This window comes from Apostichopus japonicus, chromosome 13, assembly GCF_037975245.1.
Source record: "Apostichopus japonicus isolate 1M-3 chromosome 13, ASM3797524v1, whole genome shotgun sequence".
NCBI lineage: Eukaryota > Metazoa > Echinodermata > Holothuroidea > Aspidochirotida > Stichopodidae > Apostichopus > Apostichopus japonicus.
The window spans coordinates 20,808,265-20,835,044 of NC_092573.1; the positions used below are offsets into that span (position 1 = coordinate 20,808,265).

Here is a 26,780-nt window from a genome sequence, read left to right on the forward strand (position 1 = left end):
CGAAACGATTTCTTTGGGATTATCAGATCAGCACAGAAATTAATATATTCAGTAACAGTTGTTGTAGTGTCCTGTAAGTTTGGATCATCAAATACATTCCAGTCCGTGCACTCAAAACACCCACGCAATTGGTCAACAGCTTCCTTGTTCCAGCTCAGTTGCGTCTTCACAATGGGTTTGGATCTTTCCAGTTCACGACGGTATTTGGGCGACATATGGATAATAGAATGATCAGAACTACCAAGCTGAGCTAAAGTTTTTACTTTGTAATTACTTCCATTGACATTACCATAGCACATATCCAGTGTAGTGTTATTCCTTGTAGGCAGATCAATATATTGTGTATAAGTAGGCAGTAGATCGTCAATCTTGCAGTGATTAAATTCCCGCATTATCATATTAACAGCATCGGGGTGGGAATTTTCAATGCGATTAATCGTTGCTTTCAACTGATTACGAGCATTGTCAGCATTCGCTTTCGGGTGGATATACACAGCCGTAACTAAGATCTGTGTGAATTCCCTCGGTAGATAAAATGGCCGAAGACCGATTGTCAAACTTTCAATGTCAGGGGTGCATATTTTCTGTTTTACAGACAAGTTGTTACACCAGCTATCATTAATGAAAAAACACAGACCCCCTCCTCTTGATTTTCCTGATTCGGTAGTACGGTCTCCACGAACAAGTGTATAATTTGGGATGTCAACGATTCTGTCAGGCACACATTCTGAGAGCCATGTTTCTGTAAAACACATAAAGCTGGCCTCCCGATATTCATTGAAGTATCGAGTACATACCTTCAGCTCGTCCACTTTATTTTGAATAGATCTTACGTTCCCAAATATTACTGTTGGTAGTGACGTTTTGTGCCCCCTACGCCTGTTCCTCTTCCGTACTCCACCACTTCTACCTCGCCTACGTCCCTTTATCTCCCCAGGGTATTGCTGATAGTCAGCCGGCTTTGGGCCTAGGCCATTGTGGCGTAACTGGTACAGTGCAGTTCGTGAATAGACGATAGGCCTAGTTACACGATCATCACTACCGACACATCCATAAAAAAGTAGAAACAACAGAAACACAAGAAATAACCACGTAAAACGACACTCAGCATGTTTTGCTTGAAACATGTTAGACATATATCACAAGACGGATAGTCAAATCCAAAAAACAACGACAAAACAGGAAAAACAGGAAGAACTGTCAAACGGTAGTCACCACTGAGCAGCGCCTGGGTATTTATGGCTAATTATAGTTGAAACTTACAGACCCTAAATCAGATATCGTCCATGCAATGTGGTCAACAATTAAAAGAAAAAATGAAAAGAACTTACCCAAAAAGAGTACTAGAAACCAACTGATATTAACATATAATACGTCCATGTTGAGATATGCCATGCATTACTGTGCGGTATGGAAGGACTAATTGCACCGGTTTTGTAGTTATAAAGTACACGAAGAACAAATTAAAGGCGAGAACGCAGTTCCTAATTATACCCTTCAATTTAGGATAGTTGATGGTTTTTATGCGGAAGCCCATTAGGGCCAAGGTTGTTTTTAGCTCATACCAGCATGCTGGTGTGAGCTATTGTTACAGTGCGGCGTCTATCACTCTATCACTCTATCACTCTATCCGTCAACAATTGGTAAAACCGCTCCCACTCGCACAGTGTTTGATGGAATTTCATGAAACTTGGACACAAGGACCATTAGGTATAGGTCCATCAGAGATGATCCAAAATTTGGGGTCAAAGGTCACCTGTGGGCCGTAATGGGCCATTTTGTGGAAATACGCAAAATGCTTCTTCTCCTACAGATTCCATGGTACAATGTTGAGGGTTTGTCACGATAGTACTATGGTAGTTTTACCTTCAGGGTGTTCATGAATTTGAGATCAAAGATCAACTAGGGGTCTGTTGTGGCCAGGGCCGCGGCCCTATATTTTCAAATTGCTCCTGTTCGTACAGTGTATGGCCAATTATAATGAAACTTGGTCACAATGTTCCTCGGGATGAGAGTTACTAGGGGTGTTCGGAAAATTGAGGTCAAAGGTCATTTAGGGGGTCATCGGGGGTCATTCTTTGTAATATTTTCAAATATCTCAATCTTCTCAAGATTTTGATGGATCATATTCAAAGTTGAACTGATGATTGTTGGATTGTGTATGAATAAGGTGATGCCTAAAAAATTTTGGTCAAAAGTTAATTAATTACAATTAATCCCCATTGTTTAAAAAAATCTGAGCCTTCACTTTTTGCCAAAGCTCCTTTAATTTGTCTCCCAGTGTCTGCAGTGTTTGTTTACATTTGTGGTTAAGCTCTGCAGAAGCTGTTAGTGGAATTAAAGCAGGACTGGGAGTTGTTATTAACTGTTGAACTGTAAGCATGAGAGCCCTATAGCCAATCAGCACTTGCCGATTCTTAGAAGTCTTTGAGCCTGAGGTATGTAGGCAGCTTGTGAAGTTATGCCTTGTAGGGAGTGCTTGTTATGTCTGCTAAGGTAGAGGGGAGAAAGTTTAATAGGGTAGGTCAGTGGTATTGTTTGAGAGAGTGGGTAAAATAGGATTTAAAGGGGAAAATAGGAATTATAGCCAGTGGTGTGGCCAGGATTCTGCTAATGGAGGGGGGGGGGGGTATCCCTCACGGGCCCAAAATTGGTTTTGTGGGCCCTACATTTTTAGGCTCGAAAAGGTATGAGCTTCTGCACCATTGGTGCTCTAGTTTTTTCTTGAAATCCGAAATCCTTATTTTAAAATCCGAAATCTATTTTTGGAAATCCGAAATCCTTATTTTAAAATCCGAAATCTGTTTTTTAAAATCCGAAATCCGTTATCCATTTTTTGAAATCCGAAATCCTTATTTTAAAATCCGAAATCTGTTTTTTAAAATCCGAAATCTGTTTTTTAAAATCCGAAATCCTTATTTTAAAATCCGAAATCTATTTATTTTAAAATCCGAAATCTGTTTTTTAAAATCCGAAATCCTTATTTTAAAATCCGAAATCTGTTTTTCGAAATCCGAAATCTGTTTTTTAAAATCCGAAATCCTTATTTTAAAATCCGAAATCTGTTTTTTAAATTCCGAAATCTGTTTTTCGAAATCCGAAATCTATTTTTTAAAATCCGAAATCTATTTTTTTAAACCTATTTTTTTCTTAAGCGTTTGTAACATTTATTATTGTTCATTGTAAAGTTTGTTGAAGGCCATTGCTGCATCATTCATCTTGCATCCATGTTAAGATGGCGGAGCGTGAAGATTTGATAATGGGTTATTTCTAGCTTGGGCTATCAAACTTAGAAATACGGACAATTTTGGACAAAAACCATTTAATAAAGATCAACTGACCCGCATTTCGCGGGTTGGACCCGCATTCTAACACCCAAACCCGCTGACCCGCGCAAGCGTCCGAAAAATGACCCGCATTGTAATTGTCAAGTATACATAAAAACAAATGCATCAAATTTTGACTTAGCAACCATCATTTCTTTAGCATAATGCATAAAATGCATATTTCTCAGAAACTTTTGGGTGACAAAAGCCTTTCTAAGTGCCACCATTTTACATGTGGGCATCACCAGGATTCCAAAAAAAAAAATCAAAAGGGGAGGGAGGCACCCTCTCCCCTTATACCCCTCCCCAAGGACGGCGATTTGTGGCATGGACCAGCATTTGCCCTCTCAAGAGTTGGGAGCTATGAAACAGTCGACACAGTGAGAGGGTCTACTGTGCAAACTTAGGCTGGACCAGCTGTAGGCCTTGGAACTACGTTATTCCGTATACTATCCCAGCACTTTGAGCTGCTTTCGAGGATGTCTTAAGGTTAGGCTATAGGCCCAGGCTTAGGGCCTGATTCAAGTCTAAAACTACCCCGCCTGTGATCTGCCTTGTTGGCAGTTCACATCATTATGATATTGCATTTGTAACGGTTCTAACAGGGTTTTCATTCTCTATAATTCTTGCTTTTTCATTTCTGCAATAACTGGAGAGTACACGATACAATGTATTAATGTGTAATACATGTAGAGCCTTTCTGTATAAACAGCATCACTACATTGTAATGCGGGCAAGGAAGCTTTAGTGTCCGACGTTGGCTATGGATCGCCGCTGGTCTCTACGATCATTCGTTGAAAAGTTGGGTCGCAGGCTAGCACAGTGTCAGGAGGGATACAAATCCCAGGCCTACTGACATACATATATAGCCTCGAATACCCAGGCGCTTTCAGAAAATGGCGCGTAGTTTGTCACTATGTTGTCAATAGGTAACATTTTGATAACACTAGCAACGACTGCAAAAGTCCCCCGTACTGCCGTATATTCAAAAAAATAGATTTCGGATTTCAAAAAATAGATTTCGAAAAATAGATTTCGGATTTTAAAAAACAGATTTCGGATTTCAAAATAAGGATTTCGGATTTCAAAATAAGGATTTCGGATTTTAAAATAAGGATTTCGGATTTTATAAAACAGATTTCGGATTTTAAAATAAGGATTTCGGATTTTAAAATAAGGATTTCGGATTTCATAAAATAGATTTCGGATTTTAAAATATAGATTTCGGATTTTAAAAAATAGATTTCGGATTTGAAAATAAGGATTTCAGATTTCGGATTTTGAAAAACAGATTTCGGATTTCAAAAAACAGATTTCGGATTTCCAAAAATAGATTTCGGATTTGAAAAAATAGATTTCGGATTTTAAAATAAGGATTTCGGATTTCAAGAAAAAAAAAAACAACCTTGGCCCTAATGGGCTTCCGTATTTTTACCCTCATGTTTACGGTTAGAGATGAGAAGTATAAGGAGAGGCACGCCTTATTTGGGGTCGAATTAATATATATATATATGTACTTTTTAGGGTCAATAAAGAAATGGCAGTATGCCACAGAGGATTATATTCCAGGTCATGGATTCTACATGTGGGGTGTTTTTTTCTTTTCTCCTGATGAAGAGTCTGTTTGGCTATAAAGTTACTTTAGACTTCAGGGAATAAAAAATATAAAATCGTGAGTCACCTCCACATGGACGGTCCACTATGAATTTGTTGAATGTAACTCAAAATTGCTTTTGGAATTCTATACTTTTCTATAAATCAGACTGTGTCAATCCATATATGATCTGAACAGTTTAGACATTCTTGAAACAGCCTCATTGTCATTTGTGGGGGGGGGGGGGGGAGACTGCAGCTTAAAATTCCTCAGAAGTCTCCTAGCTGAATCATTTTGTGTGTACAGTGCCCCATTCTACTTCCTATGAGAATTTATCAGTTGATGTTGTTAGCCACTCTAATATTGCAAATATATATAAAAATAAATAATAACTGTTTCAATAACATTATATTTTCTGAAAAGAATAGACTCAGTCTTAAGTTACCAAATCCTTCCTCCCACACTAACACCCCCACCCCTCTTTCCCACCCCCCCCCAAAGGAAAGAAAAGAGAAAAGGAACAATCAAAGGACACTGTTTATCAGCTAAAACTCATCTTTATTCTGTTTTTTCAATAAATGGTAAATAAAACTTTCAACAAATATTACCAAAGTTCAATAATGATAGATTTTGCCTACCAGATTTTTATCATAAATGTTTGCCATCAAAACCTCTTACAAAAAGCTAAGAAAATCATTATCCATTCCGAACACATCATGGTTCAAAAGACGTGTGGGGTGGGGTGGGGTGGGGGGGGTGCCATTTTGAAAATGTACCATGTCATAGTGCAACATAGGAGTGAAACATTTCCACTTTTATTCCACCATGGTTCCTCTCCCTTTCCATATATTCCCCTTTGCTTCCCTCTTCATATTCTCACAGTAAGCATAAACAGTGATGATAATGAACATGTCGCAGATATATGGTTATAGTACATGGGTTCAAAATTCAATTACTTTGTATGTATGTATTTTAGATCCTCCTGCAAGCAGGAACTCGGGAAGAAGCCTCATTGGCTTATCAAAGCCGCAAGCTGACCGAAGTCAGTCTCATACATTCATATTTAACGTCCATGAATTGTCAATTGTCAACAACTCTGTAACTGGACGACATACACTAATCTTGGAGTGACTCGAACCGGGGGCCTTATGATTGGAAGGCACCGGGGTTAACCACTGCACTTTGGAACCAGTATTGGCAAAACCTATGTATCATTCAAGGAAATGAACAATGCAGTAAATTCAGAGAGAAAGATAAAAAAAAATAAAAAAACAACAAGTAGAGTAGCTTGATGATGTCATATTTAGACTTGATCAAGTCTCCACTCTTTTCATTACAACTAGACTCTTCCAGATGGAATTGGATTTTCTACTGCTGTTTATGACAGTCGTTCTGTCACGCATATATCAGTGTTGTTAGTTGGGTTTGCTACTTCTTCCGTGTAACTTATCCATGTGAGTAATGTTACAATTTGTGCTGTTTAGAGTTGTACTTTTAAGTAAACTTTTTAAGTGTTAATCAAAATAAAACCCTGTCGATTCTACGCTCTTAAGTTAAATACCCCAAATCTATTCATAATATACTTTTAATGTAAGCACAACATAAATAACATTTTGTTGGCCATACTCTTATAAATTCTAAAACTGAAAACTGTTTGACAGAAGGCATCTGTCAAAAAGTGGGATTTTTCCAGTCACGCAAGCATTTTCTGTTCGATATGATGCATGTCATCCATACACTACCATCCATTATCTATGATAAACCACAATTAACATACAGATGACAAATGGAACATGGAAGGTCAGACATGCCAACCCCCCCCAAGGGGTTAACCTGAAAAATCCCCCCCCCCCCACCACCACCAAGAAATAATATAAATATCCTGGAGATTGGTTTCCCAAACCTGGAGATTTTACAGAACATTTTTTCTGATTTTGTATAACCCCCCAAAAAATTGCATCATGGCAAATTTCTATACAGACACAAAGATGTATAGCATTATTTGGTACACAGGAACCATATTATTTGATATGAGTCTTCAAAACTGCTAAACAAGACTTCAAAACTTAAAGGCATTGAAGACTCACCCCAAACCGCGTGCCGCATTCTGAAAAAGTTAAATTCCGTTGCTTGCAAATGACATTTTCTTCTTGTTGCAACACAATATGCAGACAGTAATGAAACGCGATAGCTTGTTATCTTTAGCTGGACCTGAGATGTCCATGCTGCTCTGTACACTGTGCTGTGGGTATTGACCGTAGCTGTAAACATTGACTGTACACTAGTGTCTAATTACCGACGGTATCAAGCTGTGTGGGTATTTTCTGGGATCGATGGTGGTCTCTAACACTTCTGTTACACCTCATTCGAAACTAGGTCAGATTACCGGCATGAGACGTTCTTTGTGCGCGAGTCTTCACACCCTTTAAGTACTCCCTGTAGCCACTGTATTTAGCTAAACACAAGTATAATTCGACTACAGCTTTCACAGTGTATATGTAGGCAGCACACCGGTGTAGGTATAGAATATGATTTTACTACAGCAAACAGAAAATTCCCCAGTTTTGAAATTCCCTTTTTTGCTTGTGTAGCTACTTTTTGACTAAGGCAAAGTATCATTACTTTATCTTCTATCAGCATTACCATAAGTACAATATTTCTATGTCTCCGTTTCACTACTTATTCTTGCTCAACGTCCTCTGTTTTTCCGCATGTTCTACTATATGTTCCCTGACGTGCAGACCCTTCCTTCTGCGGACTCCGTCGATGTACCGCCTGGCTTGGCTTACAGAGTCTGCTTTATCTCCAAAGTGTAGGAGTTCCTCTTCAGTAGAGGGCACCCAGTAAGGATCTCCCGGTACCACCTGTTCCAAGTGAACGAAAGCAAAAAGCAAAAAAAAAGAAAAAAGAATAAAATAATGGTAGAAGTAATCAAACAAAATATGGAATGAATTCTTGAAAAAAGGAAGAATATTTCTGAGCCAATTTCTACAATGTTTTCTTTTCTATTCTAATTTTCTTGTTCGAGTTTGAGGTACATCTGTGATGCAAGTGACACCTCCACCAAGTTCAATATGCTCACCTCTTTCGTTGATGTCTAACTGACCTAAAGGGTCACTAAAGGGAAACTGAAATCTCCCCCTCAACCAACCAACCCCCCTCCTGACGATTTTTCATGTCAGGTAACGCCAGACCCTATAGTATCTCTAACACTTGATAGATCTGAAGTTAAACACAAGAATGAACATCTGTACCTCCCAGTGACTAAAGAAGAGCTGAGGACTAGCCAATCCACTGGTCTTCTTCCTGATCTCCTCTGGAAAGCCAAAACTCTCGGCAACGGGCAGCGTCGTCAGGATATCGAAGATGGCGGAGCCCTCCCTCATCTCCTCCTGCAGGACCTTGCCGAACCTCTTACCGACCACGCTATAGAGAGGACCTTTGAAAAAATAACAAGATGGCAATAAAATGACCCAGTTTGGGCAGAAAATATCAAAAGCCCATTAACATTGGGCAACAAACAACACTTAAATGATGCAAAGGATTTTGCAAAACATTCAGATGCAACATGAACATGTTCATAAATGTGTTAAAAGTGATGGCTAATGTTGAAGTTGGAAAATACTAGATCTGCAGTCCATGACCCAGGAAAAAAATTGGGACATTCGGTCAACCCCCCCTCCCTCCCCCTGCCAAATTTATCATTGTAATACCCAAAACTTCCTCATAGGCTCAAGGCCTAGGACATCATGAAGAGAGGCAATCAATCACATGCATGGACATTCATGTGCCTGAATGATGTTAGTTTGTCTGCTGACTGACAAGTCATACATCGTTGATCATTACGTGTTTCAATATTTTGTTAACTATAAGTTATAACTGGAAGCTCACCAATGACCACGCTTTTAAAGTTTTACAAACTTTATGGCGCATAAACAGAAGCTTTGATGGCATGCGTTTATTTTCTAAAGGCAAACTCTGTTGACAACTTTTAACTACAAATTAAGTCTAGACTTACCAAGGACATCGGCAGTGGCTTGAATATTGCACTTGTACATTGCAGCCATCAGCCTCTGGGGCTGCACCTGGAAAGCAGCCCGGCAGCCCTCTTTAATGGTCGAAATGATCTGACCAGATGTTGGGCCATAGACTTGTAAATTGCTAGATTCCCATCTGCTATTCCTTTTAGCATCGTAGGAGTTCCCTCTATCCACGGTAGTTGATCCACTCTCTGTCGACACAAGGCCCTCGTTTTCTTCATCTGGAGTCTCGTTCGACAGTTTACATGCTGCACTTTCTGTGTCAGGAATAGTCTCAGTCTTCGACAAGTCGTCACCTGAGATGTCGGTCGACCACGATACGTTTTCATCCTTTCGTACCTCTGAGGAACACTTTTCACTCTCCTGGGATTGCGTTAAACCTCTCTCCTCTTCAGTTTCAGAAGAGGTTGCTAATAAACTTCTCCCCGCATTTCCTCGTAATTTGCTAGTCTTTATTTCGATGTCCCGATGCAAATCTATTCTTTCATTGCGTTCTGATTTGGACCTCTCACATTCGCCGCTCTGTATACCTGTTTCACTGGAACCTAAATTTGGCTTGTTGTTTGATTTTTCTGCATTGGCTGGCAAATAGTTCCTCTTCCTACCTTTAACGTTAGTTGGTCTCTTCTCACTTCCCTTCTCCTTCACTTCCCAACTTTCCACGACGAAGCAGACCCCCATCATGGGTTCGTCGCACATCGGGCCGCTCAGCGTGACCAGCTGGAAACCGCCGACGATGCAACTGTCAAAATCGCGAACTACGCTCGGGTCTGTCTCCTTGGCGTCTCTCAGGCAGTTCCAAATCGATGGCCTCTCATAGCCAGGGACCGAGTTCACCAGAATATTGGGACCGCACCTCCTGGGGCCAAAGGACCAGATCTTATCGCAGACGTCTTTCCATTTTCGACCGGCTTCGTCGAACGAAGACGAGAGAACTTGCTTCAATCCCTCCAGTCGCGCGATCGTCTTCTGATTCAGGATCTGTGACTTGCCTGTTTCCACTTTTCCCGTGAGCATTGCCGTCGACCGATTGTCGAGAATCTGTAGAAGTTCCGCGTGACTTTCCAAGAGAGTCACGACGGTCGACGGTAGCGGCAACGCCCGCAGTCGAAACTTGTGGATCTTGTTCGGGGTGATCACCTCGATGCCTCCGTCTTTCGTGACCTCCGTGCCCTCCGTCTGCAGTTCTTCCAGAAACTGCTTCGGTATCTGGACAGTGTTGACATCTCCGATGACTTCGTTGACCATGTCCACTTTGGGCTGCGGGATGACCGTCTCGCGAAATGGAACGATCGGGACAGATACGTCGAGCTCGATCAAGGCAAATCTGTGGGAGAGTGAACAATTATGAGCAGCTTGGTGGCCTTGGTCTTCATGGATAACATTCTCTAGGCCTCACGAGGGAGGGAAGGGGGATACAGCCCCAGGGGCCAACAGCCCCAGGGGCCCGGGGTACGGAGAACACGTAGAATGCCTGGGAAAATTTAGGGATAAAAGAATTGTGCATCATCATTGTCATATATACATAATTTGCTACGTCCACAAAACTTGATTTAATTGAAGAAAGTGACATGAGAAGAGAAGAGAACATAGGATAATACCTTTCTCTTAGGTCTTTTAAACATTTCCCAAGATGCACCTCACCAGCTGCGACCAAGACATGTTCTCCAGTCTCCTGTACGAAGACTTCGACACTAGAGTCAGCTTGGTTCAGTAGTTTCATACCGTTGATGAGAATTGGCATATCACCTGATTGGGAATAACATAAGATGATATTATAGACATCGTATTGTACATTGTAGGCACCAATATACCCAAACATTGCATATCCTGGGATCGTTTGTTATCCCTCCCTTCCTGGATCGACAATCGTTGATTGGTTGGGATCATTAGGTAGCAATGCAAAATCATTTTAAGTAATGTTCAACTTGCGCGGATATCCGAGCTGACAAATTTGTGGTTTCTTTATCCTAACAATGCTGGCACACTGGAGTGCTAATCCAAAAGGAAGGTAAATGGTTTATTCACAAGAATAATGCACTAGAATCATGCACTAGAATCATGCTTTATTCACTAGAAACATGGACACAAATGCACTTTTAGATTTGAAGAATTGTCGACACGTAACAAGTTAGTGACGGACTTAGCTTTAATAACATCACATAATGGAAATGATCAAGCTCTTTTAACTTATGAACAGACAAACGTTAGATGTTTGGATAGTGGTAGGGTTTCTAAGTCACATCAAAGTATTACTCCTGAAATGGGTAGCACTGTTTCACATCTAAATTGAGTACAAACATACATACATAAAAAGCCATTAATGGCTCACTTACTTCTTGAACACATTACAACCCTCCCATGACAAAATGAAGGAGTATGTTAAGGTATGATGGTGTGTACATCCACTTTAAATTAAACTGGCTTTTCATTGGACAAAAAGCCTCAAAACCATAGGAAAATCATAACAATCAGCTAGTCTTTCTCCATGGCAACTGATTTCTAAATCAGTTTCAGTTTCTTTATATTTATTTCCAGTATAAATATAAATATTTATAAAAAGGACATCAAAAATTCATAAAGTACATTACGAAAATTGAAGATAAACTAGTAAAAAGTTCATTTAAACATAAAATTAAAGTATGAATATTAGAATATGAATATTAAAATATGAATATGAATATTAAGCATTATGATATATATGACAGGAAGGGATATTTTGCTCTGAGTTACTCACTCAGATGCTTCGGTTCCACAGCGACTCTCACGATCGGCTTGGCGGCAAAGTTCATGTCGGTGAAAGCTGGACAGGCCAGTGTGCTTGAGACAGTACCAGACTTATATACAATGTCTTCTAAACCACCCATACCTGTTTTTTTTTGTATGGTTCAATGAAAAATTAATACAAGTTGATGGTAGCCAAAAAGTAAATGATCAAAATAACATTTGCATAAATTTGCATAAAAATGTTCTCAGAGGATAATTATTCAAATTTTTACATCTTACAATTACCCTGACAGTCTTATTATATTCTTTCATTTTCCCTTGCATGTAATACATTTGGAATATATTTGCTTTAGTGGTCAATGATCTCCAGTGTTAGAATTTTATCACTATGCAAGTTGTTTTGAGTATATCATTATTCTCACAGGATAAATGGTTTGTAGCTTTATTGGCATGATGAATCGACGATATCATATTTCTGTATTTGGCAGATGAATTCATAAGTACTTCACAAAATATTAGGTTGTGGTCTTGACCTCAAGATGCACAAAGTTTTTTCCAGCAATTTTGTTGAAAACAATGAATATCAACTGCTGGCATATCTATCTAATACAATTCATAAACTCACTTCAGATGATAAAATATGGTGTGATTATTGCCTAAGTAATATCAGAAGTAATAATATGCTATGTTGAAAAATTGAGCTATTCGTCTTTGTATTTGTCACTTGTCCACCGTACACTAACCGCCATCAACCCATCTAGACATCTCAAAGGCCAATGCCCAAGCAACAAACCTAATGCTATCAAGATACATTACAATCTCAGTTCATATTATTATGAAGGCACAACAGAGCCAAACTGTTTGTCAGCAGTAGTCTGTGATACAACAAGTGATAGTATCTTCTTATCCTTCTCTTCATATATACAAGTTTTTTCCTTTGCTGTTAAGGTTTAAGGTCAGATGGAGCCTTGCCCATAGATATCTATTATGGTCTACCAACCATATTCTTGACTGCGAAAAAAATAAAGCTTGCACATTGACCTCAGCTTATATTAAAATCGGGCTAAAAATTTTGAATTTACTCATGATTTTAGCGATATATTCAATATGTGTGGAAGGTATTAAATAACATGCAAAGAATTTTTTGGAGAGATGAACATTTTATGATTCAATCTTCCTTTGTGATTGTGCAGTGTGAACAGGGTTTGAAAAGGTCAGTAGATGTAAAGCTGCTGGTACAGTAACCTATCACAAGTGATATCATTCTCACTATTTATATTCATATGCTGCATTGCTAATTATTATCCATATTCAGGCAGTGTGTGTGTGGGTGTGTGCGTTTGTTTTGCTATCTGACCGAGGACTTGAACAAAAGAATTCCAGGTCCTCGGTTGTGATTTCTAAAGAATCACCACGTCCTCGGAAGAATTCTATTGTATGGGGTATTGTTAAGGTTAGGGTACGTGGATTTGAACAATGGAAAATACAATGGGGTCCTCGGTCTGAATGTAATACAAACATGTGTGTGCGTGTGTGGGTGTGTTTGAGTTCACCACTCAAATTGGTCATGATTGCATCAGCTTTAACCTACAGTAACCATATTTTTGTTAAGGATGAAAAGTTGTCGCAGCCTTGGAGAGGGGTCTATGTCGAGAATCTCTTACTAACGTGGGAGTTGGATCTATGTACTTCATTTCACACGTTCTGTACAATCAATTTTTCCTCAAATCTCAGGTTTTGTTGTAGCTATTAGTCACAAATGCAGGACATCCAAATTCCACCCAGATCTGGCCAGTTTTTCTTCCAAATGTCTAGTAATAAAATACTTAAACATGACTAAAAAAGGAGTAGCAGAAAAAACACTAACCAGCTTCAAACTGTGGCCTTCATAGCAAAGTTAACTGGTACAATGCTACGGCTACAGTAAGTGCCTACACTACTACGTAAATAATAAGTCTACTTCACCTGAAATGAGCTATGACTATAAAATACAATTTTTTTATGATTTTTTTTATTCTAGGGCAGTGTTTTTAGATATAAATGACAAATTGTACTGTATTAACCTACTTTCATGGGCCTTGTAAAATCACGGTAACCATGGCGAGTTTAAAAAGTTATTGAATGCAAGAGGGCAAAGTATCCTACAGTACTGGGATCTTTTGGCTGTTATGAAACAACAAAGTCAATCGAGACTTTCAAGAAAAACAAACTCAAAGAGAAAACAAAGGTCAGTTCTCACCAAACACGTTTCCAGCAGGGACTTCATCCACATCTTCCAGATCTCGTCCCATCAGCAGGTACAGATCGGTAACGATCACTTCATGAATATGTTTTCTCCATTCACCGTCCTCTTCCTATTGGTCAAGAAGACGAATATGTTGTTCATGCATCTTTTGAAAAAACAATCAAGGGGTTTTCCAGCCTAGGTAATAACACTTTATGATGAAAACAACATGACCTATAATTTCACCCATGAGCCCCTTTTTGAAATTTTACACCACTTGTGGATGTTTGGCTCAGAACTTGAAGAGTGAGCTTAAAAATATAAAACTTGACACTCTGCAAAAATGAGATTAGACTCAAAACCCCACTGTTATCAGAATAAGGCTTCAAGTGAGCCACAATCACGACTTTCCGACTATTAAGGCAAAAATTTTAACCAATCTAAAGATGTTTACTTCTTCGAGACTCTGATGAATCTGCCTATCAACATTCTAAATTATCAACGCCTTTCTGTCAAAAGTAAACACAACTGTCCCCAAATTTAAATGTTACCTCTTTGAGCCCCTCTTGAGGATCATACTGCGGCCCCATCACGTACACCTTCTGGCCCTTTCTTATAACACCGCTGAAGATCCGTGCGAATGCTATGAACACTTGGCCGTTGTTTTCATCATTCTCTGTGGTATCCTCCTCCTCTCCTCCAGTTTCATTTTTCCCATTTTCAATCACGGACGACTTTGTAGTTTCATCTGGAAATAAACAGTTAAAACTTATAAAATTTTAAAAATGCTTTGAACGAAAAAAGCAGACATACTGCTATGTACTATCAAATAGGTATGGAATATCATATCTTATGAATATGTAACAAATATAGCAGTATTATCACATGAATATGTAGTTTCATCCAATTAAGTATTACCATACAAACATGTATAATCAAGTATATATATATATATATATATATATATATATATATATATATATATATATGATGAAATAAATATGTAATGTGTATGATCATACAAAACAATTATTTACAGTATAAGTATGTATAATAATGTAAACGTATATATTCACATAAACATTTATTATCATGCAAGTTATGTTGCGCATTCACACTGTCAGCCCTGAGTGTAGAGGGAGGATCAGTGGTTGCTATGGTCCAGGGGCCAAGGGTCAATTAGGAGGCCTAGGGAAATATGGGATAAAGAATTTATGTATATTCATTTTTCATGATATACTTCAGGAAAATTTAAGCCTTCTTAAAGGAGACCCGCTGACATGGATGGCCCTGTGGCCCAAACTGGCACTCAGGTCCACTGCTTATTGGAGGAAAATTATTTACCCGTGATTTCATCTGAGTTTTGTGATCTCGTCAAATTTTGTCTCTCCTGATGCAAGCGTCTAACTTCCTGTCGACGTTGGGCTATCTGTTCTGTTGTTAACGGCCTGTCAAAGGAAAAAACCAAACAAACGTTGGGAATTTAACAGTGGCAAGGTCAATCAGAAAATAATACTCTGAATTTATGCAGAACGTTACTTTCAAACATGATTTCAAGTGTTAATTTCAATCATGACTTCAAGTGTTTCTTTCAAACATGATTCAAGTGTTAATTTCAATCAAGTGTCTAACTATTTTAGATACATTCCAGAAAGTTGGTAAAACTATATTTTTGGAAGAAAAAACATGCTTTTCTAACATAAACTATATGGAAATGGTGAAACTCTACTGATCACTAGGTAAACACTGTTGCTAGAAATGACTTCATAAGACTAGCTAGGAATATTCATATTTCTAAAAATCACCTAACTTCACTCCGAGTTGATCTCTCTGTGCAATAGAAAAACAAGTACAATCTTCGAAATCCTACTATCTTGCCAACTTTTAGAATAATGCTTTTTAAGAACTCATTTATCTACAGAGCAGCCATTTATATTTAAATGGGTTCTTAGAATCTCTGTTATATTCCTTTTAAATCTTTCATTCTAAAAAAATAAAAAATAAAAAAAAATAAAAAACCTTCTAATCCTCCGTCTTATTTCTTATTTGTTCATGCTTTCATGATTACACATTTCACATCCTTTGGGTATCATTATTATGTGTCCTATTTATAAATTTTGTAATTTATACTGGAATAAAGAAATGGAAAAATTGAAATTGAATTGAAAAAGAACTGTTCAGTTTCCTACCTTTGTTTGTTCCGTGGAAGAAACTTCTTGTCGATGGCAAACATCTTTGAGATAAATGCAACCACTGGAGAATTTGTGCTACCTTGGAGATTCTGGAAACCTGAGATGAACAAACGAATAGATGAAATTTAAGCAGAATATGAAGTAAATGATAGAAAAGCTACGACTTCAATTTTATTAACTGTATCTGTATTCAACAAGGTCACTTCATGTTGTGATGTTTCTCAGTAACATTAATTTACATTTTCTTCAAATCAGCTAAATAACTCTGAGAAATTCTAGACACTTCAGTTAATTTGTAGCCTGATCAAAGCAAAGGATGGGCAGGGGATGGGGACTTGAGATGGAAATAAGCCAATCGCTTTACCAGTAAATTTAAACTTTTTAATCATGATGATGCCCACCACTACTACCCCCCCCCCCCACCTCCCTTTTCCATCAACTAAATTTCACACCACACGACTGCCACAAGTGAGAGTAGTCACGAACACTACATACAACATCAAGGTAAACTTTGCAATAGTGATTCAAACTTGATAACAAAAATTTTAAATGATGTAAAGTAAATATTTTGTACCAGCTTTCAGTTTTTGAGAGTTTTCTGGTAAAGAGTCAAACCTCCTTCCACTGGAACAGAGCAATTTCTCAATTCTTTTCTCGCTCATCTCCGTGGGATTGGGAAGCTGCAAGCAGACCATATCTAAGCATAACAGTTAAGGGAGAAATGGCTGTGCTCTCAAGACAGGTATGTTATTGGTAGAATGTGCATTACTCTAACCCAGTTGGTTATTGGTTTTCTCAAAATCTCTGGTAATGTTCCTCGAGCAGGAATACAGGAATAGAAACTATATATTTCTTTAGATGAATATCACAAGAGATGTTTAGAGTCTTGAGAATGTTTGGTACATTTGAAAAGTAAACAACTGACTTGGTCAGAAATCTACCACACACTCATAAAAGGAATACATAGCCTAGCCTGCCAGGTATGTAAGAATTTGATTAATGAAACACACCCAACTGCTTTTGATGCTTCTTCTAGTCGGGAGATGGCTAGTTGTGAGCTAGCTAGGAGGGTCTAAGCTTACCGGCAGCTGGTTAGTTTGGAAGCTTAAAAAGGAAAACATCTCTTTATTGAATTAACCAATATTACAATCGAAGCTCAAACAGTACTTCTTTATCTGTAAAATTTCTATGATTGTCAATGAATGTCACATCGTTTTAGTATCGTGTGTAACATTGTATCACGTTGAAATTGTGTCGATGATGTCAAGTTTATCAATTTTGATATCGTCTGCTCTCGTCAACATTTTTGTTACACAAGGATACTCAACGCGCATGTCGTCACGGGCAGCCATTTATTCAAAATGGCCTTCAGTTGCAGTTTGGTATCCTGCTGTTTCAACTCTCTAGGTCCCAGTTTGATCTCCAGGGATTTGATGATTTTCTCCGTCTTACTCTTATCGCTGTTAAAAGAAAATCAAGAGACAAAAACTGAATAGAAACTGTAAAATACTTCAAAATATATGAAGTTTTGGTACACCCTGAGATCTACCCTACGTTTAAACGCAGGCTTTGTTGGTCTGAGAGGCAAATTGTTGATACTTCTACTGGTGAGAGGATTTCACTCACTGTCATGTAACTGTATATAACAAAATTTTCCTACATGAGCTATGCTGCCAAATTTAATATTTGTAATGTTGTAACACTACAAGGGACAAACGACAACATAAATTAGTCATCTGAGTTTACCTGCTATATTTTGCGTTTGTGACCTGTTCCCTCTTGTATTGTAGTTTTAAACCCAATCAATCAAGATCTGGATTGATTTTTCACAAAATGTTTAAATATTTTGCTACTTTGTGGGGATACTTGGTACACCATATTTTGATGTCAGTCTAAAATTATTTTTAATGTCAGTGAAGCAAAGAGCTATTTGTGATGAGCTTTGTGTGACAGCAGTATGATACTTAACAAATATGGTGGCCATCCAGCTGACACATCCAGGACTCAGTTGATAAGTGGTATCTGTTATGTAATTCTCAATTACCGGCGGTGGGGTCATAGGTCAAACAAATTTGCCAAACAATAAGCACCTATTACCTATCTGTCTAGAAATTCTAGACTGACTGGTACAAGTAACAAGAGAGTTCAAACAAACAGAAAATACCACTTAATATATCAAATCATCCACAACCTCACTGAGAAATAAACCTACCTGTTCAGAATCACAGCGTCGTAGACTGCCCAAAGATTCTCCAGAACAAACTGCACAAACAGAGGTTTCTTCCCTTTGGCCTGCCAATTAAAATAGATGTCATCAGAAAGTTTAAAACAGTTAACTAATTATTTACAGCACATTTTAAGAGACTGACTTCGGTCAGCTTGCGGCTTTGATAAGCAAATGAGGCTTCTTTGTGAATTCCTGCTTGCAGGAGGATCTAAAATACATACATACATTCAAAGTTTTGTGCATTTGTTTCAAATATGGGGTGGAAAATTGTTCTATTTAAAATTCACACAACTAGGTGATACCAGGCACTAATATTCAGAATATTTTTATTTTTTACAAAAGAGTTCAGTAAGATGAAGATGGACACCCAAAATGATAAATTTCAAATTGTCATGAACAGTTTTATAGGGCTAACACACAGACAGACCTACTTAAGCACACAAAACACAAAAGTAAACAATGAAGAAAATAATGATATTTCAGATATAGGCACCAAGGTAGCATTTCAGTTTAGAATACTGTATAATTCCCCTTGATATGAGTACCAGTATGGGTACAATGTGTTAAAGGGCTAGTACAAGTATTTAATCATGCACTAGTATCATCAATAAATAGATTTCCAAAATCCTCCAAATATGAACACAACATTCAGAGCTCATGAGGGCAAATATGAGTACAGGTAACTATGCTAGATCAGGAGTATGAATACCGAGTCACTGGAAGTCAACCAAAGTACAGGTAACTATGCTAGATTAGGAGTATGAATACCGACTCACTGGATGTCTGATGCACCAAAGTACAGGTAACTATGCTAGATTAGGAGTATGAATACTGACTCACTGGAAGTCTGATGCACCAAAGTACTGGTAACTATGTTAGATTAGGAGTATGAATACAGACTCACTGGAAGTCTGATGCACCAAAGTACAGGTAACTATGCTAGATTAGGAGTATGAATACAGACTCACTGGATGTCTGATGCACCAAAGTACAGGTAACTATGTTAGATTAGGAGTATGAATACCGACTCACTGGAAGTCTGATGCACCAAAGTACAGGTAACTATGTTAGATTAGGAGTATGAATACAGACTCACTGGAAGTCTGATGCACAAAAGTACAGGTAACTATGTTAGATCAGGAGTATGAATACTGACTCACTGGATGTCTGATGCACCAAAGTACAGGTAACTATGCTAGATTAGGAGTATGAATACTGACTCACTGGAAGTCTGATGCACCAAAGTACTGGTAACTATGTTAGATTAGGAGTATGAATACAGACTCACTGGAAGTCTGATGCACCAAAGTACAGGTAACTATGCTAGATTAGGAGTATGAATACAGACTCACTGGATGTCTGATGCACCAAAGTACAGGTAACTATGTTAGATTAGGAGTATGAATACCGACTCACTGGAAGTCTGATGCACCAAAGTACAGGTAACTATGTTAGATTAGGAGTATGAATACAGACTCACTGGAAGTCTGATGCACCAAAGTACAGGTAACTATGTTAGATCAGGAGTATGAATACTGACTCACTGGAAGTCTGATGCACCAAAGTACAGGTAACTATGTTAGATTAGGAGTATGAATACTAACTCACAATATAGTTATAGTTACCTGTACTGGAAGTCTGATGCACCAAAGTACAGGTAACTATGCTAGATTAGGATTATGAATACCGACTCACTGGAAGCCTGATGCACCAAAGTACAGGTAACTATGCTAGTTTAGGAGTATGAATACTGACTCACTGGAAGTCTGATGCACCAAAGTACAGGTAACTATGCTAGATCAGGAGTATGAATACTGACTCACTGGAAGTCTGATGCACCAAAGTACAGGTAACTATGCTAGATTAGGAGTATGAATACCAACTCACTGGAAGTCTGATGCACCAAAGTACAGGAAACTATGTTAGATTAGGAGTATGAATACCGACTCACTGGAAGTCTGACGCACCAAAGTACAGGTAACTATGCTAGATTAGGAGTATGAATTACCGACTCACTGGAAGTCTGATGCACCAAAGTACAGGTAACTATGCTAGATTAGGAGTATGAATTACCGACTCACTGGAAGTCTGATGCACCAAAGTACAGGTAACTATGTTAGATTAGGAGTATGAATACCGACTCACTGGAAGTCTGATGCACCAAAGTACAGTTAACTATGCTAGATTGGGAGTATGAATACAGACCCTTTGGGAGTCTTATGCACCAAGGGCAGAAGTTATAAAAGTAACGTTACCACACGATCTTACCTGAGCACCTTTCATTACCCTCATGGTCTTGGAGTTAAGATAGAAGTCTCCCCACAGGGTCTTTAAGAGGACATCTTTAGACACCCCCAGTTTTTTGGCATATTGATCTGCAAATTGCTCAATCCTGTCAAAAGGAAAAACAACAGTCATGATTTCCAATTCAATTGTAATTTGATTTCAATCATTCAAGTTCTTTCGGAAGTTTAAACCAACAGGAAAGACATGGATTTAATCAGACCCATTTGAGGTGTAAAAATACGGACATAGAATCCACAGAAGACCCAACAGCCAGGAAAATGATTCCAGAGATTTTCTGAGGGTAATTGTCATTCAAAGATTGCAAGTTTGATGTGGACTCATAGTGGAATAAACAAAAAGGAAAGCAAACAATAATCACCTTTTTTTTTAATATTCATGTTTTTGCTATTATAAATCACACTCATCAATTGCTGTTTTTTTCATTTGGGCCTTAACATGAGCAATAAACTTGGAACTTAAACTTGAGCAAGAGAAAAATTGATAGGCATTCGCCCTCTTTTCATATAGCTCATGAGCAAAAAAGTAAAACAGAGAAATTAAATACATAATGGAAACATCTAAGGATATATTCGAGAACTGAAGTCATTAAAATACCAGCAGGAACTGTGCACATGTTGTTGTGTTCCTCAATAAACAGTGTCAAATTAGACCAAAATAAGAAAGAAAAAACCATCGAGAATAGAATGAACGACCTGGTTTCTACTACCCCTGCACACTTTGAGCCCTGGAGTACTTTTATTCCACGAGCCGTTGTTGTTTCTTTTCAATTTCAGAAAAGACACAAAGAAATGGCCATCAAAGCAACTAATAGCAGCTACTTTTAATTCATTACAATTTTATGGAAAGAAAAAATTTCAAGAATATCACAAAGAGACTACATGCTCAAAATATTTCCAGACCGAATATGAACTCCTCTGATTTCATGTATCGCACACTTACCCAAATCCCCAACCATCTAACGCGCTCCCAAATATGACATTTCCTTCTTTCGGCGAAAAGTATATGCTGGAATCGTCTGTGTCTTCCAACCCTGAGCTCCAATCGAACGTTTGACTTTCAAGTTGAGACGGTCTGATCTGGTCCTCTTCCAGTTTTGTTATTCTCTGAATTTGAAGAATTCCAAACAATTTTGACGTGAATGATTTAAAAGAAAAACATATAGCCTTGGGCAATGACATTGTTAGGACAGGATGAAACCAATTCACCCAAAGTGAACTTTTGTTTTCATGAGAGCCATCTAGTAGTACGGGTTAAATTTTTTTTAAAAAGCAACCTGATTTTGATAATAGTTTGTAGGTTAGGTAAACATTGCCAAAGTTGCTGACTATAATGCATAACATAACTTTGAAACTTACTGAAAACAGAGGATCGCTCATTATCAAGATAGCACTGCTTGCCAGATCCATTTGTAGGGATGATAGAAGCAAAAAAAGGCTTGGTTTATGCATCAAAGTTCAATGAAGACAACATTGCCAAGCTTATGCCACCAAGGAAAATTGCAAACACAAAGTTACGAATACCGTGCACGCAGATATTTTGAAAAGTGTGCCAAAAATGTTTCTTAAAGTTTTGGACACTTTGTGAGCAGTTTCAAAAATTCTAGGCAAATTGTTATACCGAAAAGACAGGGTTTTTAATACTGTTAATACTGTAAAGTAGTATGAGCCTTGACATGGGCAATAAAACATAACAGAATGATAGGGAAGGCTCGGACATTAAACATTAAAGAGCATTTATAAAAAATTAAAATCTCTGAGGCAGGTTTACTCACAGAGGATGCTTGTTCCAGGATATCAGAGGCAAAGAGATTTCCCATCACAGCGTTGACCTGTTCCAATATCTGCTGTAGATGAAGATAGGCCTCCAAAGGGGTAAACCTCAACTCCGTAATCAACCGATCAAGCTTGTTAAGCACCAGGCACGGTTTGATGTCCTCTAGCCACGCCTGGTGTAGGACAACATGAGTCTGAGACAGGGAGAGAGAGAAAAAACTGATCAAAACTGATATTACGGATATCTAGAAATAATATGGAAGGGTTTCTCTTTTGTAAAACTTCTTCACTAAATGTAGTGGGTCACATCAAAGGGAAATAATAATAATGCATATCTCCAATTGGTAGTTGAATTTCATGATAAGCTGGTTCCTTTATTTTAACTGAACATCTTCAAAAGCCAAATTTGTTGGGAGACTTAAGAATAAACTCACCTATGCCTTCAAGGTTACCATGTGGGCTATAGTATACCTTATATCATGAAATTAAAAATTCAACTTCATTCTTTTTGATATGACAGTTGAATATGGTATCAAACAAATCTTTCTAAAGCCTAAACTTGTCTGATAAACTTCATGAAATGTTGTAATAGCCTAAACTTTCAGTAACTTATATAAATTTTGCATAAAAAATGGTGCATGAAAATTTGTTTTACCTGAGGGCTGACTCCTTCAACCACATCGACAACCACCAGGGCACCATCACAGAGCCGCACTGCTGTAGACACTTCACTGGAGAAGTCAACGTGACCAGGAGTGTCTATAAGGTTAACTAAATACTCTTCATTCTCTGCAGAGTAGTAATAAGTTATAAAAAAGGAAATAAGCACCTCAGAATGCAAGATTGAGAGATCACTAAATATAAGATAAAAAGTTTATTTTACAAACTTTTAAACCATGGGTAAGCAATGAATCACCTTTCATGCTTCCAATGCATGATAAAGAAGAAAATTACTTAATCGCCTCAGACAGAAGAAAGGTAGATGTCCACTTGGTTAGGGATTTCAGATTGTATATTTATACATGTATGTGTCATCGTAGAAATCCCATGGTCTTGGAAAATAAAAGTATTTCCAAATTTGTAGAATAAAATAACTCTTTAAATGGCCGCAACTATCAATACTTTTAAGAATCGACTAAAAGAGTATTTAATTGCTAAAGGTTTTTGATGACATTTCTTAATTTCTTTCATGATATTTTCTCTTCATTTTTTTGGTATGTACTTTTGTTGATGTGTCTTGAGCGTTGTGTGCTCTGCAGAGTAGATATGTCTGTGTTATAAATCCATTATTATTATTATAATTATTATATTATCATAAGTTATACCTTATATCTGTACTGTATTTGTAAGAATGTATGCAACAAAGTATCGTAAATCAACTATCAAGCTTAGATGTGAGTGCTTTCAAACTGTGAGATTTTTTACAGTTTGAAAACATAAGGAGAGCAACTACTTTTGCTGTAACTGTCAAATTTACTAGTCATTTACTACAACTTGTGTAGCTACCTCTGACAAATCCTAAAGCTATTGCACTCGACTTCATAGTAATCCCTCGGACTTGTTCGTCCTCTCGGCTGTCAAGGTAACGTAACTGTCCTGCCAACCGGGATGATATGATGCCATTGCTCGAAATGAAAGAATCAGCTAGGGTTGTCTTTCCTATAGGACAGAGGAAAAATAAAAAAACAAAAATATTAAGAAGGTTTTGTGCTTGTTTTAAATCAAAACTTTCCCTGGCACTTACATCTGTTAAGTCCAGTATCACTTTCATGACTTGAAACCTATTTCTAGATTTTAAGGAACAGAAAGAATAAATTATTTGAACAGATAGATTTTACAGAATTTTCAAAGACTACACAGATATGTCATATGTATATATATGGTATGCTGTTAATCACGGAACATGTGCATCGGTGCTGTGGCCGAGTGGATTAAGGCAGTGGCATTTGAAACGATGAGGCTTTAGCAATTGGGAGGCTCAGGATAAACTCCCCGCCGGGTTATAGTAAGGTGCATTTTTCATGGAAGAGCAGTGTAACAAACTAACTGTAATAAAGAGGGCCGAATTTATCTAGGGTAAAAAAAAATGTAAGGTCAAAGCTAGTAGGTTCTGTGTGTATGAGGGGCACTAAGAAAGATAAAAGTTTTTTTTTCGTTTATTTCACTTTTTTTTCTTTTTTTACAATTACATTCACAATAATGTATAATACCAATGTCAAAGAAAGAAAAAAAGCATGGAAAATCTGAAAAAGCTACGCTTGTACTCTCATAAAGTGCAGATTCACCATGAACAAATTAAATACAATACTCTAACTACACTCCCCCACTTCCCAAACGGGAAGCACAAGTAGCATTATTAAGTGTGATAACTTTAATGCATATATTATATACAATGAATTGTTTAACAAATATAGCTTCAGTTGCTTTATGAATATTGATAAGGTTGGTGATTTTTTAAGTTTGGGTTCGAGAGTATTCCAAAATACTTTATTACTGGATACTTTATGAGGCTTACAAACTCTGTCAAAATGAAAGGGACATTATAATGTTAGGTTACTTACCATGGTCAACATGGGCTAAGATACATATGTTTCTTATGTTTACTGGCTTCTTTTGTAGCTCTACGAGTTTCTGTTTCCCAACAAACCTCATCTTTCCTCATAATTCTGTTATTTTAATTCTGTAAGGAAACAAGGGTCATAACTGTTATGTTATTGTTGCTTGGTTACAACATATTGAAATCATACTTTCCACTTAATATTCATCATATGACTATTATTATGAAAATTTCAATGAAATTATTGGAAATCCAGATCAAAGGTATATATATATATATATAGCCTTGTCCTCTTCTGACAACATTACCTCTAAGCTAGGTTGTCATATCCCCCCCCCCCCAAAATGCCATTGTCCAGTATTTTAGTGCAAAAATGAAACATCCCAATTAAAAACATAAAATATTACTGTGTTTTGTTTTCTTTCTGATATCCTTACCATTGAACACCGGTAGTTTCCTCTCTTTATGCACTTATTATTACAGTTCTACACAATTTCTACTCTAGCAATTTCCCTAAAAGCACAGCAATATATAACACAATCCACTACAGTTATGGCCTTGTACAGTTAGCAACATCGACACGGTGAGCCATGAAATATTCATTCACTTATATTAATTTGTTTGATGATACCTATGATCACACTGTATTCGTGAGAATAAGTTACATTACACTACAGCCTACTGTAGTTCTTACATTTGGAAGGACACTATTCCAGTAAACACTAATATAATATGGCAACCCTAGGCTTCTCTAACTTAGGTTCGAACTTTTCTTGTACAGCGTAATAAAAAGGTGGCCCTAGTCTAACGTGATGATACCTATATACAGTAGCCAAACTATAGTGTATAAATGAATTGGGCCTGATTAAATATAACTATAAGATTCAGTTCGGCTAGGCCTAACCAAGTAATGTAAGGTTTAGCTGTAACTATCGGCTAGCCTATACAACGATCAAGAAACATATGCTGTTCTCATATGTTGATTGTAGACATGAAAACGGAAAACTTACGAAAATGTTCGTTAAATGTTGCTATCAATTGCGAAACCGTCCTTGGCTCAATACAAAACGATCAAAATTGGCTACAAGCATTTCTTATAGGAAGGTCTTGTTCGTCGCTCGCGGCTGCTTGCATGCAGATTGCGCAATAACCTGACCAACGAGGTAAATGAATCTGGAGAAACTATCACACAGTAAATAAGCGCGTACGCGCGTACCATGTATGGAGGGTCATGTGATGTGTTCCAGGGTGGTACTAATACACTACTCTCCCTATTACGCATGATGATTTCACCCAACTAGTACGTAAATGAGTTTGCGCGCTTAGAGCAGCAGACGACACCCGTTACCTAGCAATAACCGTGCCTGTAGCCTAACGTGATAGCTATATTCCCGTCGAGCAGCATTAGGCTCTGTTCCATGGAGAATTCCGTGGTTGCACTGAACTAAACATTTCCCCACATTTCCCATTTCTACATTCACTTATCAGTTATAGCGTGTAGTAATAACGTTAGGCCATATGAGACAAAGCTTGCCCCTAGAGCTGTATTAATAAGTAAGATTATGTAGAAAGCCTGCCTTCATTCAAGAGCATAAGGTTGAACGTTAGCATATTAGCACTATTTCGTAGGCCCGAAGTACCAGTACCTTCTTATGCCGTTAGTTCCCATGTCCGAACCGACCAATCTTTCACGAAGTCACTAACACTGTTCTCGAACTGCTACAGAGAAATATCAGTATAGTACCACCCTGGAACACATCACATGACCCTCCATACATGGTACGCGCGCACCCAATTGACATGAATCCTCCAGA

The 26,780-nt window shown here is 37.8% G+C and overlaps 2 protein-coding genes across 2 annotated transcripts in view; both read right to left on the bottom strand.

Annotated features, from left to right (window-relative positions):
* LOC139978668 (lysosomal acid glucosylceramidase-like) overlaps positions 1-2,703 on the bottom strand; it is a 20,555-nt gene extending 17,852 nt beyond the window's left edge. The window contains exon 1 of the mRNA XM_071989054.1: positions 1,332-2,703. Within this exon, the coding sequence (XP_071845155.1) occupies positions 1,332-1,395 (64 nt within the window). The 5' untranslated portion in view covers positions 1,396-2,703. The remainder of the gene's footprint in view (positions 1-1,331) is intronic.
* Positions 2,704-5,470: 2,767 nt separating this feature from the next.
* Positions 5,471-26,133, bottom strand: LOC139978564 (elongation factor-like GTPase 1). Its single transcript, XM_071988876.1, has 19 exons — positions 25,977-26,133; positions 24,971-25,089; positions 23,916-24,068; positions 23,065-23,198; positions 22,409-22,603; positions 21,577-21,740; positions 20,599-20,722; positions 18,316-18,395; positions 17,427-17,563; positions 16,678-16,800; positions 16,101-16,200; positions 15,256-15,359; positions 14,463-14,659; positions 13,927-14,041; positions 11,698-11,829; positions 10,562-10,709; positions 8,939-10,287; positions 8,175-8,359; positions 5,471-7,784 (listed from the first exon to the last, which is right to left on the bottom strand). The coding sequence occupies exons 2-19, from the start codon at positions 25,059-25,061 to the stop codon at positions 7,596-7,598; spliced, it is 3,720 nt and encodes a 1,239-aa protein (XP_071844977.1). The 5' UTR covers positions 25,062-25,089; positions 25,977-26,133; the 3' UTR covers positions 5,471-7,595.
* Between the last annotated feature and the right edge of the window lie 647 nt (positions 26,134-26,780).